Source organism: Aspergillus sydowii (assembly GCF_001890705.1).
Source record: "Aspergillus sydowii CBS 593.65 unplaced genomic scaffold ASPSYscaffold_12, whole genome shotgun sequence".
NCBI classification, from domain to species: Eukaryota; Fungi; Ascomycota; class Eurotiomycetes; order Eurotiales; family Aspergillaceae; genus Aspergillus; species Aspergillus sydowii.
The window spans coordinates 872,090-885,366 of NW_024467870.1; the positions used below are offsets into that span (position 1 = coordinate 872,090).

At 49.8% G+C, this 13,277-nt stretch overlaps 7 protein-coding genes across 7 annotated transcripts; 2 read left to right on the forward strand and 5 right to left on the reverse strand.

Annotated features, from left to right (window-relative positions):
- Window positions 1–66: 66 nt before the first annotated feature.
- On the reverse strand, window positions 67–1,894 carry ASPSYDRAFT_454373 (H3 histone acetyltransferase RTT109). Its single transcript, XM_040847040.1, has one exon. It carries the CDS (start codon window positions 1,700–1,702, stop codon window positions 149–151), a length of 1,554 nt encoding a protein of 517 aa, XP_040699064.1. The 5' UTR covers window positions 1,703–1,894; the 3' UTR covers window positions 67–148.
- A 52-nt stretch (window positions 1,895–1,946) lies between these two features.
- ASPSYDRAFT_49433 (uncharacterized protein) lies at window positions 1,947–3,429 on the reverse strand. Its single transcript, XM_040847829.1, has 6 exons — window positions 3,177–3,429; window positions 3,069–3,088; window positions 2,985–3,016; window positions 2,866–2,927; window positions 2,685–2,809; window positions 1,947–2,636 (listed from the first exon to the last, which is right to left on the reverse strand). Exons 1-6 carry the CDS (start codon window positions 3,336–3,338, stop codon window positions 2,087–2,089), a joined length of 951 nt encoding a protein of 316 aa, XP_040699065.1. The 5' UTR covers window positions 3,339–3,429; the 3' UTR covers window positions 1,947–2,086.
- A 224-nt stretch (window positions 3,430–3,653) lies between these two features.
- On the reverse strand, window positions 3,654–6,969 carry ASPSYDRAFT_135706 (Hid1 family protein). Its single transcript, XM_040840731.1, has 8 exons — window positions 6,718–6,969; window positions 6,033–6,654; window positions 5,885–5,982; window positions 5,585–5,827; window positions 5,179–5,532; window positions 4,878–5,121; window positions 4,322–4,830; window positions 3,654–4,261 (listed from the first exon to the last, which is right to left on the reverse strand). The coding sequence occupies exons 1-8, from the start codon at window positions 6,808–6,810 to the stop codon at window positions 3,746–3,748; spliced, it is 2,679 nt and encodes an 892-aa protein (XP_040699066.1). The 5' UTR covers window positions 6,811–6,969; the 3' UTR covers window positions 3,654–3,745.
- A 135-nt stretch (window positions 6,970–7,104) lies between these two features.
- On the reverse strand, window positions 7,105–8,380 carry ASPSYDRAFT_49436 (uncharacterized protein). Its single transcript, XM_040847830.1, has 3 exons — window positions 8,225–8,380; window positions 7,932–8,171; window positions 7,105–7,871 (listed from the first exon to the last, which is right to left on the reverse strand). The coding sequence occupies exons 2-3, from the start codon at window positions 8,150–8,152 to the stop codon at window positions 7,292–7,294; spliced, it is 801 nt and encodes a 266-aa protein (XP_040699067.1). The 5' UTR covers window positions 8,153–8,171; window positions 8,225–8,380; the 3' UTR covers window positions 7,105–7,291.
- A 231-nt stretch (window positions 8,381–8,611) lies between these two features.
- Window positions 8,612–10,493, forward strand: ASPSYDRAFT_93262 (uncharacterized protein; the record flags this gene model as incomplete). Its single annotated transcript, XM_040852808.1, has 4 exons — window positions 8,612–9,149; window positions 9,221–9,594; window positions 9,670–10,332; window positions 10,398–10,493. The coding sequence occupies 4 exons, from the start codon at window positions 8,612–8,614 to the stop codon at window positions 10,491–10,493; spliced, it is 1,671 nt and encodes a 556-aa protein (XP_040699068.1).
- A 239-nt stretch (window positions 10,494–10,732) lies between these two features.
- Window positions 10,733–11,860, reverse strand: ASPSYDRAFT_60964 (uncharacterized protein; the record flags this gene model as incomplete). Its single annotated transcript, XM_040849921.1, has 2 exons — window positions 10,733–11,709; window positions 11,764–11,860. 2 exons carry the CDS (start codon window positions 11,858–11,860, stop codon window positions 10,733–10,735), a joined length of 1,074 nt encoding a protein of 357 aa, XP_040699069.1.
- Window positions 11,861–12,089: 229 nt separating this feature from the next.
- ASPSYDRAFT_49438 (mitochondrial 54S ribosomal protein bL19m) lies at window positions 12,090–13,058 on the forward strand. Its single transcript, XM_040847831.1, has 3 exons — window positions 12,090–12,326; window positions 12,391–12,772; window positions 12,858–13,058. Exons 1-3 carry the CDS (start codon window positions 12,137–12,139, stop codon window positions 12,961–12,963), a joined length of 678 nt encoding a protein of 225 aa, XP_040699070.1. The 5' UTR covers window positions 12,090–12,136; the 3' UTR covers window positions 12,964–13,058.
- Window positions 13,059–13,277: the final 219 nt, after the last annotated feature.

The window sequence follows — 13,277 nt, forward strand, 5'->3', positions numbered from 1 at the left end:
TTACACCACTATAGTACTCCGTACTATACCAGAGGAGGAGCTATCTACTGCCCGGCTTTGCTGAGCTACTCTTGGTCCTTTGTAGAATTGATGGATTTGATATTGTACAATTGCTACCGGTTCGTTATCATTATCGTTGAGTATCGCATCAGGCTTTCTTTTTCTTGCGAATCAGATTGCCCTGTAGAACATTCACTCCAGCATCCTGTGTTGACTCTGTAGATCCACTCGGTGCCTGGTCAGATGCTGCGCCTTCGTCCTTTTTCCGTTTCCGAACCAACACAGTATTAACCAATGTGTTGGGCGTCTGCGAGGGAACTGTTGATTCATCGTTGGTATTTTTCCCCACGACTTGCTGACCGACCCAAAGCTCGTCGGCAAGAGCTGCAACTTTGTCGTTGAACGCCTTCGTGCTGGCAAAGGAGACTTCCTCGTTATAAAAGTCTTGCTCGAGGAGGAAGTTGATTGCCGTTTTGTAATCCTCTTCGCTCAACACCGCATGTCCTCGCGCAGCTTGCGGCCAGTAGAATGCACTTCCATCGTTCGTCCGCTGCGGCCTTGTCTGGTCGCTTGGTTGAGAAACTGACGCCTCGTCGCCAGCTTTAGGGGCGTTTGAGACCTGTGCCTGTTCCGAGGCGTCCGGAGCATCAGAACCCAGCGGATGAGACTCTGTCTTCGGCGTGTACTTGACCTCCGTGAGACAGGCCTTGCTGCTCAGCATCGGATTCGAGTTCACAACACCAGGAGGATTAATGACAAGCCACAAGAACCCAACCAATCTCCCGGCAGAACACTCCTGGCGGAAGGACATCATTTCCCAAAACTGGTCCAAGGACTTCACGCTCCTCCACTGACCGGTCATTTCCCCACTCGCACCCTCTGGAAGCTCATCGTCCAAATCAATGAGAAAGCGCGTCTTCGGGTCATCCGGGAAACGAGGCACCAATGAGCGCGGCGGAGCATCAGGCTTGCTGCACAACTGACGAAGAGGATAGACGTTCAGCCATCGAGGCCGGTCCTTATCGTCTGACTTGGCTGTGCTGGGGAAGAACCCTCGAGTCTCGAACTTGTCGCAACTAGGTACAATGAGATACGCCGTGGCGGAGCTACGGGCTGATTCTTCGTGCTTCTTCTCCTGCTCCTGGAATCCAGATTCCGGCTCATACTCACGAAGGATTGGGTCCAGAGAGCGGCACCACCATTTGATTAGCCCTCGATCATCGAGGACATGCTTCTCTGTGTTCTCGATGCTCCCGGGAAACAAGTACTGATTCTGAGACCGGGCGAAGAGGGACACGACCAGCCGAACACCAGGTCGTTGGTGAGTGTGCACAAGAAAATAGAGGAAAGTATTGGTAACCTTCCTGAGAATTGAGCTCTTCGGAGCAGCTTTGAGTAGATGGAGATGACCTGTGGAATCGGCCTTGGATACAAAGATGGTCGTCAGGTGTGCCGTAGTGTAGACTAACACCTCGATGCCGAAGACAATGATCTCCGCCCCGTCATCCTTGTCAGCCGGGGCGACAGATGCAGACAGGAAGTGGTTCTCGCAAAAGGTGGGCTCGGGCTCTTCACCAGGAGATGCAGCAAAGAGAGCAGTGGTCGCCGTGGGTGTTGACGAGATGTGGCGGACGGTGACCTTTACATCGGTCGGGAGCCCCTTGGCTAAGAGATCTCCCAGATCAACATCGACCTTGGACATCGCCGCCTGTCAAGTCAAGTCCTCGGTCTGGATTGGATAACGATCGTGTGGGCTTATCAATGCCTTTTTTCTCTCATTTTGTTTTCTTAAGTTGCCTCCTTTTTGCCCCCCAGCAACGCGTTCCTTTCCACGGGGTATCACGTGCACAGGCCTGTGTTTCCAGCCTTGCAACTTTCCTGTGAATGCATGCATTTTCTCATCTCCTTTTTACCTGTTGTTCTGGCAATTCTACAAGAAAGTATAAGTGCACTATTCTGATTTGGCCTGAGGTTTTGGTGATCCATTTGCAGCTCAACCTTACAGGTTGGGCTAGCTCAGAAGTACAAGACATTAATATTTTATCTCTCTAGTATGTCTATATATTACATAGGTTTTACCCGTATCCTAGAAATACTGCGCAGCAGCTGCCAAATCGTCTGCGTTCAGCAACCCAATACCCTCGTTGATGAGAGTGGTCCACAAAGTGTTACGGGCCCTGATCGGATACGAAGGAGCGCCCCAGTACCTAGCAAGAATACCCTTCTCTGTAGCGGTAGAAATCTGCGATCGAAGAGTCTCGAGCTGCTTGTCGCTCAGTACGCTATCCTTGCTTAGCGTGAGATCCCCGATGGCCGAGCTGAAATCCCCAGATGCAATGGGCGAGATGTGGGGTGTAATCCCGGCATTTTCTGCGTCCCCAAGAGTAGCGAGCTGCGCGTCGAAGAAGTAATCGCGGTCTGCGACGGGGCCAACCATCTCATAGGGCGTGTTGCCGGTTCCGATCACGGTCACTGGGCCCTCAGTGAGGGTATCGTTGTTCTTAAGGCTTGTCAAGTAGCCTTTCTTGCGAAGTGGTTCCAGAGCTTCGATGACGGCCTTGAAAGTTTCAGGGCCGGATGTCTTGGAGTCAACCCACAAGTAGAGCGTTTGATCTGTATCGGTATCGAAGACACCACTGTAGAAAAGTTAGAAGAAGGCGTGCCACACTCTGGATCGTACGCACTTGGTGGTCGGCCCAGTCAAGAATTTGCTCTTGGGGTTCTGACGCTCAAGCACGTCGAGAATTGGGTTGATGTAGAGCGACTCGAATGTGCGCTGGTCAGTCAATGATGACTCGTCGTGGCCAACCTATTTCAACGATTAAACAACGCTTCGAATCAGTGAATTTGAAGTGCTGGGTTTACATGGAGAGTGCCATTGTACAGCCACACATCAGCTTCAACTGAAATGCAACCTTGCGAGAGAGCTGGCGACGCAAACCAATCAGTAGTGCTTCACGACAAGGGTACGGCGTGGAAAATACCCGTATAAAAAGGTACGTCTCTCCAGTAGTCACTACGGGTCATTAGTTACAAGCGTATCGCGCCAACTGCACAGAGAGGCTCACTTATGGGAATGAACCGGGATCTATAGGAAAAGGAGGCAATAGAGTTAGCGGCTCCCAGTGCTGGTTCACCCACGGAAGGATCCTCCAACCAGACGGGAGTGAACTCACAGGCAAAATCCCCCTTGTGAAGTCGGTGGGATACTTGTATTCCGAGCTTCCGTGGGTGTTTTTCAAGACGCTTTGCAGCTCTGAAGTTCCCTCGACAGCTTCGGTCGGAAACGCAAGGAACAACGCGGAGGCTGCGGCAAGCAGTGATCTGGAGAGAACCATTTTCTCGATCGAATGGCGGTCTTGCAAGGTTCTGGAGCGTCCGTCTGTTGAATGCGTGTGATGATGAGAGAACGTTAAGGTGAGATTTCCCCAACTTTATGTTTGCTGCGGTATTGGAGCATGCCGAATCGATTGGCTGGAGACGATCAATCTCCCCGGCGGACTTGGCATGTCAGCAACCATAAAGATGGAAGCATTCGGCCACGGGCTGCGCGGCTTACCACCGTCTTTAGCCTGATCAGAGCACACTAGGGGAATATAATTTCGCGATATCAATACGACATACCGAGCTTACTCTGTAGAGAATAGGTTGATGTACAGGTGCCAATCAATATATAATTCATTATAGACACGAACTAGGTATCTTAAAAAAGAAAAACAACTAAACACAACCATTGCTGCTATATCTAAACTTCCCGAACAGATGGGGTCCCCGAGCTGCTTTGAGATTCCGGCTGCGTGTTGTTTCGTCGTAGACTCAAGTTTCCAATCCGTTGCACCAGGTTACTTCCAACTGCGTCCACGGCACCCTTGGGCGCTAGTAGCGTAGGGCCCTGAACGGCCGCTTCTTGCACTTTGAATAGCTTGATGGAGGTTCCATTCCAGACACCTACCGTGCCGGGTGTAGCTCCAGACGCGGTCCCAACAACCATCTCTGAAGAGAAGATGAAGCCCCATACTAAAGATTCGTACCAGCCCATCGACAAAGCCGACCACTCGAAAGAATGAACACGGGCGGGCGCAGGCTCCGAGGTGATGCTCTGGATCATTGGGTCTTCCGCAAATGATGGGAGGTTTGCGATCAGGGTGCGAGTTTCAGCATTGGAGGAGGATTGGAACGCTGTCTCGGGCACACTGGGAATAATAGCGGAAATAATCGTAAGAATAGTGTGCAGGGGAAGTTCGGGTAGCCAAGACTCAAGCTAAGGGTTCATTGTCAGTATACTGAGGGTCCTCGGTAGAAAAGGGACATTACTACTCACCCAAGCTGTAGTGGGCGTAAAGCCGTTTGAAGGTGGAGACATGATAGCCGACATGCTGATTTGACTCGTCATGCTGTTTTGTCTTGAGAACGATGGCTGTCCCGCCGGCATCTTACCCCGGGCCTTCTCCGACATTCCGCGCAGCTGTAATGGAACACTCTCATCGGCTGTGGACGAGATTGACTGCCTGCGCGAGGTTTGGACTGAAGCCGAGTCTTGTGCTGGTGTATGTGGACCTTCGCCCTCATCCTCCGAGTCATCCCCGCCGATGGCGAAAGGACTGTTATTCTCTTCTGGGATGCGGCCAAGAGGTGACCGCGCACCAGATGAAAGGCGCGGATCGTCTTCGGAGGCTGAAAGAACCGGACTGGCGACAGCGTCACGGTTTTCAGCCTTTCTTCGTTCGTTTTGTCGTTCTATCTCTTGCTGGCCACTCTCAAGAGTAAATTCCCGGACTGCTTCAAAGCGTCTTCTGTACTTAAGAATGGCATATACAAGAAATGGATTTTCTATGATCGTTAGCGCGTTCGACAGATAAGTCTGAATAGGGACGTACTTGTGAACTTATGTTCGAGAATCGCATTGATGGATTCAAGAACCGAAGCAAGTAGCGCGTGGTTTGACTCGTTGGCTAATAGAAAGCTGGGAGCTGACATGGATGTAAACAGCTGCAGCAGTTTGGAGCATGTCTCCGCGACCAGGTGCTCAACATATGGTGCGATATTGTTGATAACGGCAAGAAGAGCTGGATACACAGCGTTCAGCCTGCCTTTGCTAGTAGTAATCAAGGTGTGGATGGACTATGATGGGTTAGCTCAATCATGACGTTGATATAAAAGAAGAGGTAAAAGCCATACAATAAGGAGAAAGTCAGCATATGAGCCTCTGAAGCCAGGTATGCGAATGCTCTGTGGCAGGGTTTCTTGGGCTTCAAATTTATTGTTCAGACTCTTCCCAAAAGTAGGCTCAACACTCATTGTTTGCAGAATAAATATGCACATCCGAACCACGCCTTGTTTTGCCGGATCGGACTTATAGGTTATGCTGTAAAATATACAGAGAATTATAAAATCGTGAGACCTGTTTGAGTCAATAATAAATGACCTAAACCGCTTGTTGCATTGCAAGGCCTCCCAAAACAGGACAAGCATCTCTGGTGCCCATTTGACCGACTTCTGGCTGCCGGGAAGATAAGCAGTCGTTGCTTGCATCTGCGTAGAATATTGTTAGTAAACCTACGACGCCTGAAGCAATTTAACTTACTGGCTGGTTCAGAATCCTGGTCATGCCATCAACTAAGAACTGAAAGTCTTGTGGTCTGTGCAGGCGGCCGAAATAGTGACGGTAGTAGTTTCTGGGAGGGTTTCCACGACCGTCCTCAGGGACAGGGTATAGGAGGAGCACGAGGAGAAATTGGAGACTATAGATCACTAAGATCTGTCTGGGGTCTTTCCATACAACATGATCGTAGGGTACTCTCCACGACGCAGGGTTGTATTTGATTGCCTATTAAAGAGATGTTGTCAGTCGCTTAAACAAGCTAATTTGATTTCCGGAACGTACCGTGTTCAGAAGTGAACATAGAAGTGTCAATACTGCTTGTTTCTCCTGGGAAGTCGTGATGTATGTAATAGCTCTGACACCTTGAACAGGCAGTAAACCTAGACGATGGATAAGCTAAGCCCCTGGTAATATGGGGACGGTGGCTTACTAGAGGACATGTACATTGCCTTTCCAGTAATTGTGAGCAGTAACCGAAGGATTTCGCAGCGGTTGTTTTCGAATTCCCTTGTCGAGCCCATAGAAGTGTTGCACCCAACACCACTTTGCCAGATGGAATAGGAAACTTTAGATTTTGCTGAGGGCAACTTAGGAATAGTAAAGTCCGTGTAAAAGAGTAGGTCCATGAGCGTGTCAATCAACTCCTCTGCCAAAGGCTTCACATCTTCATATTCGTTGAGGCGGGGAGACGCTGGGTCGTGCCCCTCTTCCGCCTGCGCTTCATCGAAAAGAACATCTGCAGCCAGCTGAGCCTCCCTGGTCCTTTTCCTTCGACGGGTCCAAAAGAACTTTTCCTCCCAGTCTTCTAGATGCTCGGCTTCGTACACGTATGGGAGGAGTCGAGTGAGAATACGAATGCAGTTCAGCGCATCTCGGTCGGGGGCGAGGTCCGGGTCTGGGAATGAAGGATGATTTTTTAGGGCCGTTAAGCGAGAAGTTATGGATAGTAATAGCGTTTCGAAGTTTCCTAGTGCACTGTCGCGAGTTCGCCGTATGTCGGCTGGGGTGAATAGGCTGAAGACATCCTCCGTGGATTCGGGGAGCTCCCAGAACTACACCTTGGCTGTCAGCAATTCAGGCTTCGACTTGAGGAAATCTGAGTAAGGACTATTTACTCTGGTCCAGTATGGATCGTCTGCGGGAATCTCATTCTCCGATAAGCGAAAGATTCCCTGTTTGAAGACTAGCTTCGACTCCGAGGCTCCCATCTTAAACCGCCGACGACACTTAGACGGCTTTTGACTTCATGCGGGAAATAAATAACCGAAGAGCTTCAAGATCGGAGCGTCTCTTTGAGTAAAGCGAGGCGCGAAACGGGCCTGGGAAGATTTGTGCAGCGCGTGGACAAATTAGTGGTGATGTTGGCGTTCTTGGAGTAAGGCGGGTGCGGGAACTCGACCTGTACCTAGTATCCGGGGGGACCTCCTCCCACTAATCAGCGAGCAACATTCACGCCACTACTAGAAACACAGCATTCACTGCGGAATTTACGAAGGAGTCAACTAAGGAGTTATTCTGATTTCTTTGTAAAATTTATAAATGAGAGCGCATATAAAATCAGCAATGCTGTATGCGCCGCGCATATAATGACAAAAACCAAGCCGAAACACCCCTCGAAGCGAAGACCAAATAGCATATTTTACATCATTTCGGACGTATTAACGCACCCAAACCACGAGAACCGTCCACTCAAAGACTACCATTGCTGAGAGACGGACGCCTGCTTCGCTCATACAACCACTTATTGCTTACTCCCAAACCCCCCCTCTTTCCTCCGGCGGGAGAAGGGGTGGTCGGCATAACAATTGACTCTTTGAAAGAAGAACTCCGGTTGAGCGGTGATGATGAGCCGAAGCTCTGCCTGCGTACATTTTCCCTGCCACCATTTGCAACCATCTTGTGTAATAGTGGACTGGGAGAGGGAGAAAAGGGTGTGCCGGACGAAAACCGAAGGCTTGAGGCGCTCGCACTCGCAGATAATGGTGAGCCAGAGTGACTGGCTGGACTTGCTGTCCTTGACCCGGAGGAAATGCGGTATTTCGGAGGGGTCACGTATGATGTCGCTGGGGCTGAAGAGGAGGCTGTTGACGGATCAAGCCCAAGAAGGGCGCGTTGTGTCGGGGTAAGAGGGATGTCGGGCATATTATCTTTCGGTCGGAAAAGGGGGTATAATGCGACGAGTATGTTGAAAAGGAAAATTAATTGCATGATAAGTAGCGACAAATCAGCGTATGTGGGAATCTCGGTTTTCATCTGGATCCAACGAGAGCTGTGGCCACGGCCCAGTCAGGTCAACTAACTTCAAAACTGAGGATTTGATATCACTTACTAGGATTTGAAGGTAGACCCGAAAGTCCAGGTTGCCAGTAAAGCACCGCCATTCCACATCAACCTTTTGGCGTTGCGATCCCCGAAAGTCCCCGCTTGTTGTCGCCGCACAATCTCATCAAGTTGCGGATGCCGCCATTTTCCGGGAGTCTGCGATTTCTCAGATGCAGGAGTAGATGCAGACGTGGACTTCGGAGTCGAAGGAAGAAAAAGAGACGCCATTGATATTACGAGAAGAAACCTGTTGAAGGTGAGGGTGCATCCAAAGGGAGTCGAAGGGCAATGAGAACTTACCTATGAAGAGGAACACAAAAATCCGCAAAACTTACCTGACCGGATTGAGAAGTGACGTTAAGATAATCCTTCCATTTATAAGGGAGGGTTGTCTCTGCTGTGAGTCCCTCAGCTGTTTGTCCGCTGGCTGGGGAGTTAGTTGTTGTGGTGCATGCGCAGTGAATATCACTGGCAACCAGAGACAACAAGCGCCACTACCGCGAAGTCTTTGCCTAACCGGGCGACGTGCCTTGGCCACCTAAACGCGCTAACCCCACATGACGGCTACTCAACCGGCTCACGTCATTCAACACCTCAGTATCTCTGAATCTCACTATATACCAGTCGGACAAAACTAATAGATGCTTCTAAGCTGAAACGTTGGCCCTGATCGGTACATTGTCAAAAATGGCATCGGGAGCGTCGATACCTGAACAGCTGGATAGCTTGCTCAGTGATGTGCTAGCTGAGTGGAACGTTTACACCAGCTTAATCGCCGGCGCCATTGTCACCCTCGCCGTCGTTTCTTTCGTGACTTCGAAAGATCCGGAAATTCATCCATTCTTACTTGCTCGCCAATCAACCGCCTTTCCCGTCCGGCAACCCGGCGAGTCTGCTGCGTATAGGAGCCTGGAGACCCCGCATGGATTCCCCCTCAGAGCTGGCCTAAATGTCAAGGATGTCGGCGCGCCGAAGTGGACAAGTGGACGGAACGGCGACCTGCGTGATATATGGAAAGCCGCACTGCGTGGAAATGTTGAGGAAAATGGCTCGTCCGGTAAACAAGGCAAGATCTTCACAGTGCTCGGAAGAAAAGCAATGGAACACTCGTTGGACCAAATCACAGCGGAAATCAATGTGATAGGAAGACGCCTACAATCTGGTAACACGAAAGTTGTTGCTGTTTGTTTGACTGACTCTGTTGAGCTGTTGGCCTCTATATTCGGTTAGTATTCTTAGGACCCATGTTGTACTTGGTTGCACTTGAGGGAGACCGCTGCTGACAAAGTACATTAGCTGGAGCTTTCTATGGATTCAAGGTTGTTATTGTCCCCCACAACCTCGCTGCCGAGAAATTGTCTGGACTGTTGCAGAAGGCGCAAGCAGATACGCTGATTGCCGAGGCGGGCGGCGTCGACCTGGCCCAGGTGGCTGCAAAAAATGAGCAACTTTCTCATGTTGTGTGGGTTGCGAAGATTGGTAGCAGACATATGGACTGGAATGATGTACCCAAGGAGGTCGAAGGCCGCCTAGATGTGACTGTATGGCATGAGCTCGTTGATGAGAAGAAAGATTTAGCTGGGCTGGAAGTTCCTGAATGGGACCCCAAGTCTCAATCTCCTCCTTTGTCCACACTCTGGGGAGAGGAGTTTGTTGAATACGGACCGGAGGTAACTTTTTCTGATTCTATATGCTAGATCTTTTTTTATTATTATATCGTTTACTGACATTCTTTGTTCGGGTAGAACCTGGTGGCAGGTATTGCGGGCTTGATTTACGCTCTGCCTCGGACACAGCGGTTGAACGGTGGTGATTTGGTTCTCTCAATCGATTCTCTTTCGCGGATGTACCCCCTATGCCAGGTTTTGGCTGCTCTTTTCACCAACGCTTCCGTGGCGCTCAATTCTGTCGCTGGAGAAAACGTGGATTTTGCTCTTGCTACCGTTGGAGTATCCCCCACTGTCATTATCGCATCCTCCCGTACGATATCCGAGTACTATGCCAAGTTCATGAAGCCGCACTCCGGATTTCTTTCCTCAACTGCCCGTTGGTTCCAGGTGCGGTCACTTGACTCTGGGAATATGCCATCTCGTGGATTTTTCAGTCGGCTGGCCACTGTTGGGCCAACCGCAGAGCTCTCTCTTGATAGACTCCGACTGCTTTGCATTGCGCATCGGACCGACGAAAGCCCAGACGTTCGTCTCGATTATGAGCAACTGACCGACCTTAGGGTTCTCACTGGGGCGCGTGTTGTTTATGCCTTGACCAGCCCGGGAGTTGCTGGGGCCATTTCCCAGACAAATGTCTTCGACTATCGTCGCTTCGAAGGGCTTAGTCATTTTGGTGCACCCTTGAGCACGGTCGAAGTCCATCTCACCAACGTCTCTGAAAACACGGAGCAAGGACAGGTAAGTTTATTTCGGGATACAGTTAGCAGCTTGTTATTGGCCCCATTGCTAACTGATTTTACTAGCTCACGGTTACCGGGCCATCGGTGGTTTCTGGCAGGACGACGCTGCCTGTACAGGCTTGTATTCGGGATGACAATACTTTTGATATATGCTCTTGAACATGTATGAACCATGGTTTCTTGAAAGTCTACAACATCTATTTCGGCATTATTTTGTTTTCCTTACACATGACCCTTCATTGCTTCTATTTGCGTTTATAAGCAGGACCTCGCGTACTCGCCACTTTGAAACGCCAATAGGACGAATTAAAAAATCTCTTTGCAGATACAAGTACAGCTTAATAAGTTCTTAAAAAATAATGTACAATCATAACTACAGCAGGAACTCAAGGTTAGCTCTAATGCAGTAGCTGGGCCTGTGAAAGGCCGACTGTGGGTTTCTCCTGGATCCGCTTGGGTGCCGCCTTCTTGAACTTTGCGATGAGCATCCCAAACTCATTCGTGCGCGTCTTCAATCCAGACGAAATTTGCTTGTTATTCGCAATGCCGTCCAGTTGCAAAGCAAGCTTCAGGCCATTGTAAGTTGGCACGAGTTGTTGCAGGAGATGATCGATGGAGTGCCAATCCTTCCTTTCTGTACTTAGGTCCTGAGTTTTCCAGCTGGCGAGAAGGCGCTGCGTAAGAGACTCAACCTCACGGACCCCGTCGGTGCCACCTTCATTTAAGGCCTTAGCAGCGCTAAACTCTAACAAAGTCCCAATGACGAGGGGATTCTTTTTGGGGTCGTTTTCTAACTCATGAACAGCGTGTTCTGGGGCTTCCATCAGAAGAGCAAACGACTTCGCAAAGCCATTAAGCTTGACGATGCCGGGCCCAGCAAAGTCATTTCGTTGACCTGCCAAATGAAGCTCAAAGAAAAGCCGTTCCACAAGAGAAATGTCCTTAAGCTCGAATCGAGTTAACTTTGATTGTTGGGCGCATTTCAGGAGTTGCCCGAAGCCGTTCGACTCTCCGGCTTTCCGTACCAACCATTCCCAGCGACCCAGTGAAAGAGACATATTAGAATTGTAGATTCCGGTAAGGAAAGTGGCCAAGTTTGACCAATCGTTCGTTTCATGCATTAAGGAGAGCACGCGAATCACGTCTTTCTTCGATGGTAGTGAGAATACGTCGATCGAGCGAAGTTGATATGATTCTTCATTTTCGCCAATTGGCACGATGACAGGGTGTCCGTTTAATTTATTCGCATTGCGCGGGCGATATACCAGGTTTCGCTGGCTGGCATTCAGTGAATTTGGGATGAACATCTCGTCACGGAATCGGTTGAGGGTTTGATCGAGTTCGGGTGATGATGTGGGAGATAACGTCGGAATAGCTGCGTTTCCGTTAGCAACATAACTCACTGCCAACCGTATAAATAATGCCTTACTTCTTGCTGACCAGCTTCGTTTTTGTGTGAAGCTCAAGGATCGCTGGAGCGTGCTGGGTGCCTGGCGGAGGAGCCTGCCAATGGCGTTGGGCGCCATCTTGGAGGGCAAGAGAGCAGCGACAAACTTGATATCGGAGGTTGTAGGTGGTTCTGTATAATAATTTCAACGGAGTTTCTCGTGCGTCAGTTGGCAAGGCAATAATAATTTCGCAACTGTCGGAGTTGTTGGCGGGCAGAAAAGTTCCTGGTCGGTGGTTGGCCCAGATAGGCAATTGAAGTCTTGGCGGAAATTTGGCTCGGCCTTCCAAATACCTAATTGTTCTTCATCGCCAACAACTGCGCCATCTTCAACCTCACACGCCCCCCGTCTGCCATGGCGAGCCTTTCACAATTGACCCGGCAGCTGGGCTGCATAAGGTCACTGGCAAAATCTCAGCCTTTTATTTCACTTCAAGCCAGAACAATCTCGACAGCATATTCGGCCAAACCGGAGCCTGCGCCTCTTCCTACAAACCTTCCAAAGCAATTCCTTTCTCAAATACCCGATCGATTCAGACCCCACGGTACACATAAAATTCTACAGAATTACCCTCGAAAATATTTGCAATGGTCTAACAAAGTGTGCAGAACCGAAGAAGCTCAAGATCTATCCCCCTCCGCCATCGGCTCGTGCCGCGTGCAAGGATCCTATAGCAGCAGTGACGGAATCTCAGCTAGGGCAACTTGATCCCACAGGGGAACGTAAAGCGTTGTTTGACTACCGACGAAACCCGCGAAGCGTGAAACCAGGTGATATTCTACGGGTTACCTTCAAGAACGGAGATCCATTTTCTGGTGTTTGTTTGAGCATCAAACTCTGCGGAATCGATACGTCCTTCTTGCTGCGAAACGAACTCACGAAGGTTGGCGTCGAAATGTCAGTCAAGGTTTTCAGCCCGAACGTGGAAAGTGTTGAGATTGTGCAGAGGACAGAGAAGAGGAAGAGAAGAGCCCGCTTGTATTACATGAGGTGCGTAATTTTTGTTATATTCCCCGGCCCGAGAGGCCCCAAAGCACTTCATTTCCGAGGATATCGACTGACCCCCCGCTTTCAGACAACCCAAGCACGACATGCGCAGTGTTGAGAACATCGTCTCGAACTACCTCCGGCAGAAGTCCGCTGTGACAGGGCAAAGATCTTCCCGCGGGAAGAAGAGGTGATCCGCATATACAGCTGCCATTTAACTTGTTAATTTTGCCCTTGTATTACTACTAGAACATGTATATTGAATCTTGGAATATGATGACGCCTTTTCGGAACTTTCCCTTGACTCTGCTAATCCTATGAGAACGTTCACTCATCGGCATTAAGCTCCATGCACTAGTCGAGGCACCCTAAACGAAGGCGATTACGAATGCCGATCCGTGGCCCGACCTCTCATCTGGAGTAAGCACGCGTATTTTAATTTATTATATGCCGGGGTTGAAGCCCTATCCCTATATTCCATGCATGTGAGGCACATGAAGAGAGTATT

Bases quoted from the DNA above. Each gene is read 5' to 3' on its own strand.
- ASPSYDRAFT_454373 (XM_040847040.1), bottom strand. From the start codon at position 1,702: ATGTCCAAGGTCGATGTTGATCTGGGAGATCTCTTAGCCAAGGGGCTC.
- ASPSYDRAFT_49433 (XM_040847829.1), bottom strand. From the start codon at position 3,338: ATGGTTCTCTCCAGATCACTGCTTGCCGCAGCCTCCGCGTTGTTCCTT. The intron at 3,089-3,176 runs GTGAGTTCACTC...CTTTTCCTATAG, and splicing joins TCACAAGGGGGATTTTGCCT to ATCCCGGTTCATTCCCATAA. The intron at 2,928-2,984 runs GTATTTTCCACG...TTGCGTCGCCAG, and splicing joins AGACGTACCTTTTTATACGG to CTCTCTCGCAAGGTTGCATT.
- ASPSYDRAFT_135706 (XM_040840731.1), bottom strand. From the start codon at position 6,810: ATGGGAGCCTCGGAGTCGAAGCTAGTCTTCAAACAGGGAATCTTTCGC. The intron at 5,533-5,584 runs GTAAGTTAAATT...TATTCTACGCAG, and splicing joins CCAGGATTCTGAACCAGCCA to ATGCAAGCAACGACTGCTTA. The intron at 4,831-4,877 runs GTACGTCCCTAT...TAACGATCATAG, and splicing joins TCTCGAACATAAGTTCACAA to AAAATCCATTTCTTGTATAT.
- ASPSYDRAFT_49436 (XM_040847830.1), bottom strand. From the start codon at position 8,152: ATGGCGTCTCTTTTTCTTCCTTCGACTCCGAAGTCCACGTCTGCATCT. The intron at 7,872-7,931 runs GTAAGTGATATC...CCGTGGCCACAG, and splicing joins GGGTCTACCTTCAAATCCTA to CTCTCGTTGGATCCAGATGA.
- ASPSYDRAFT_49438 (XM_040847831.1), top strand. From the start codon at position 12,137: ATGGCGAGCCTTTCACAATTGACCCGGCAGCTGGGCTGCATAAGGTCA. The intron at 12,327-12,390 runs GTACACATAAAA...CAAAGTGTGCAG, and splicing joins CGATCGATTCAGACCCCACG to AACCGAAGAAGCTCAAGATC. The intron at 12,773-12,857 runs GTGCGTAATTTT...CCCCGCTTTCAG, and splicing joins GCCCGCTTGTATTACATGAG to ACAACCCAAGCACGACATGC.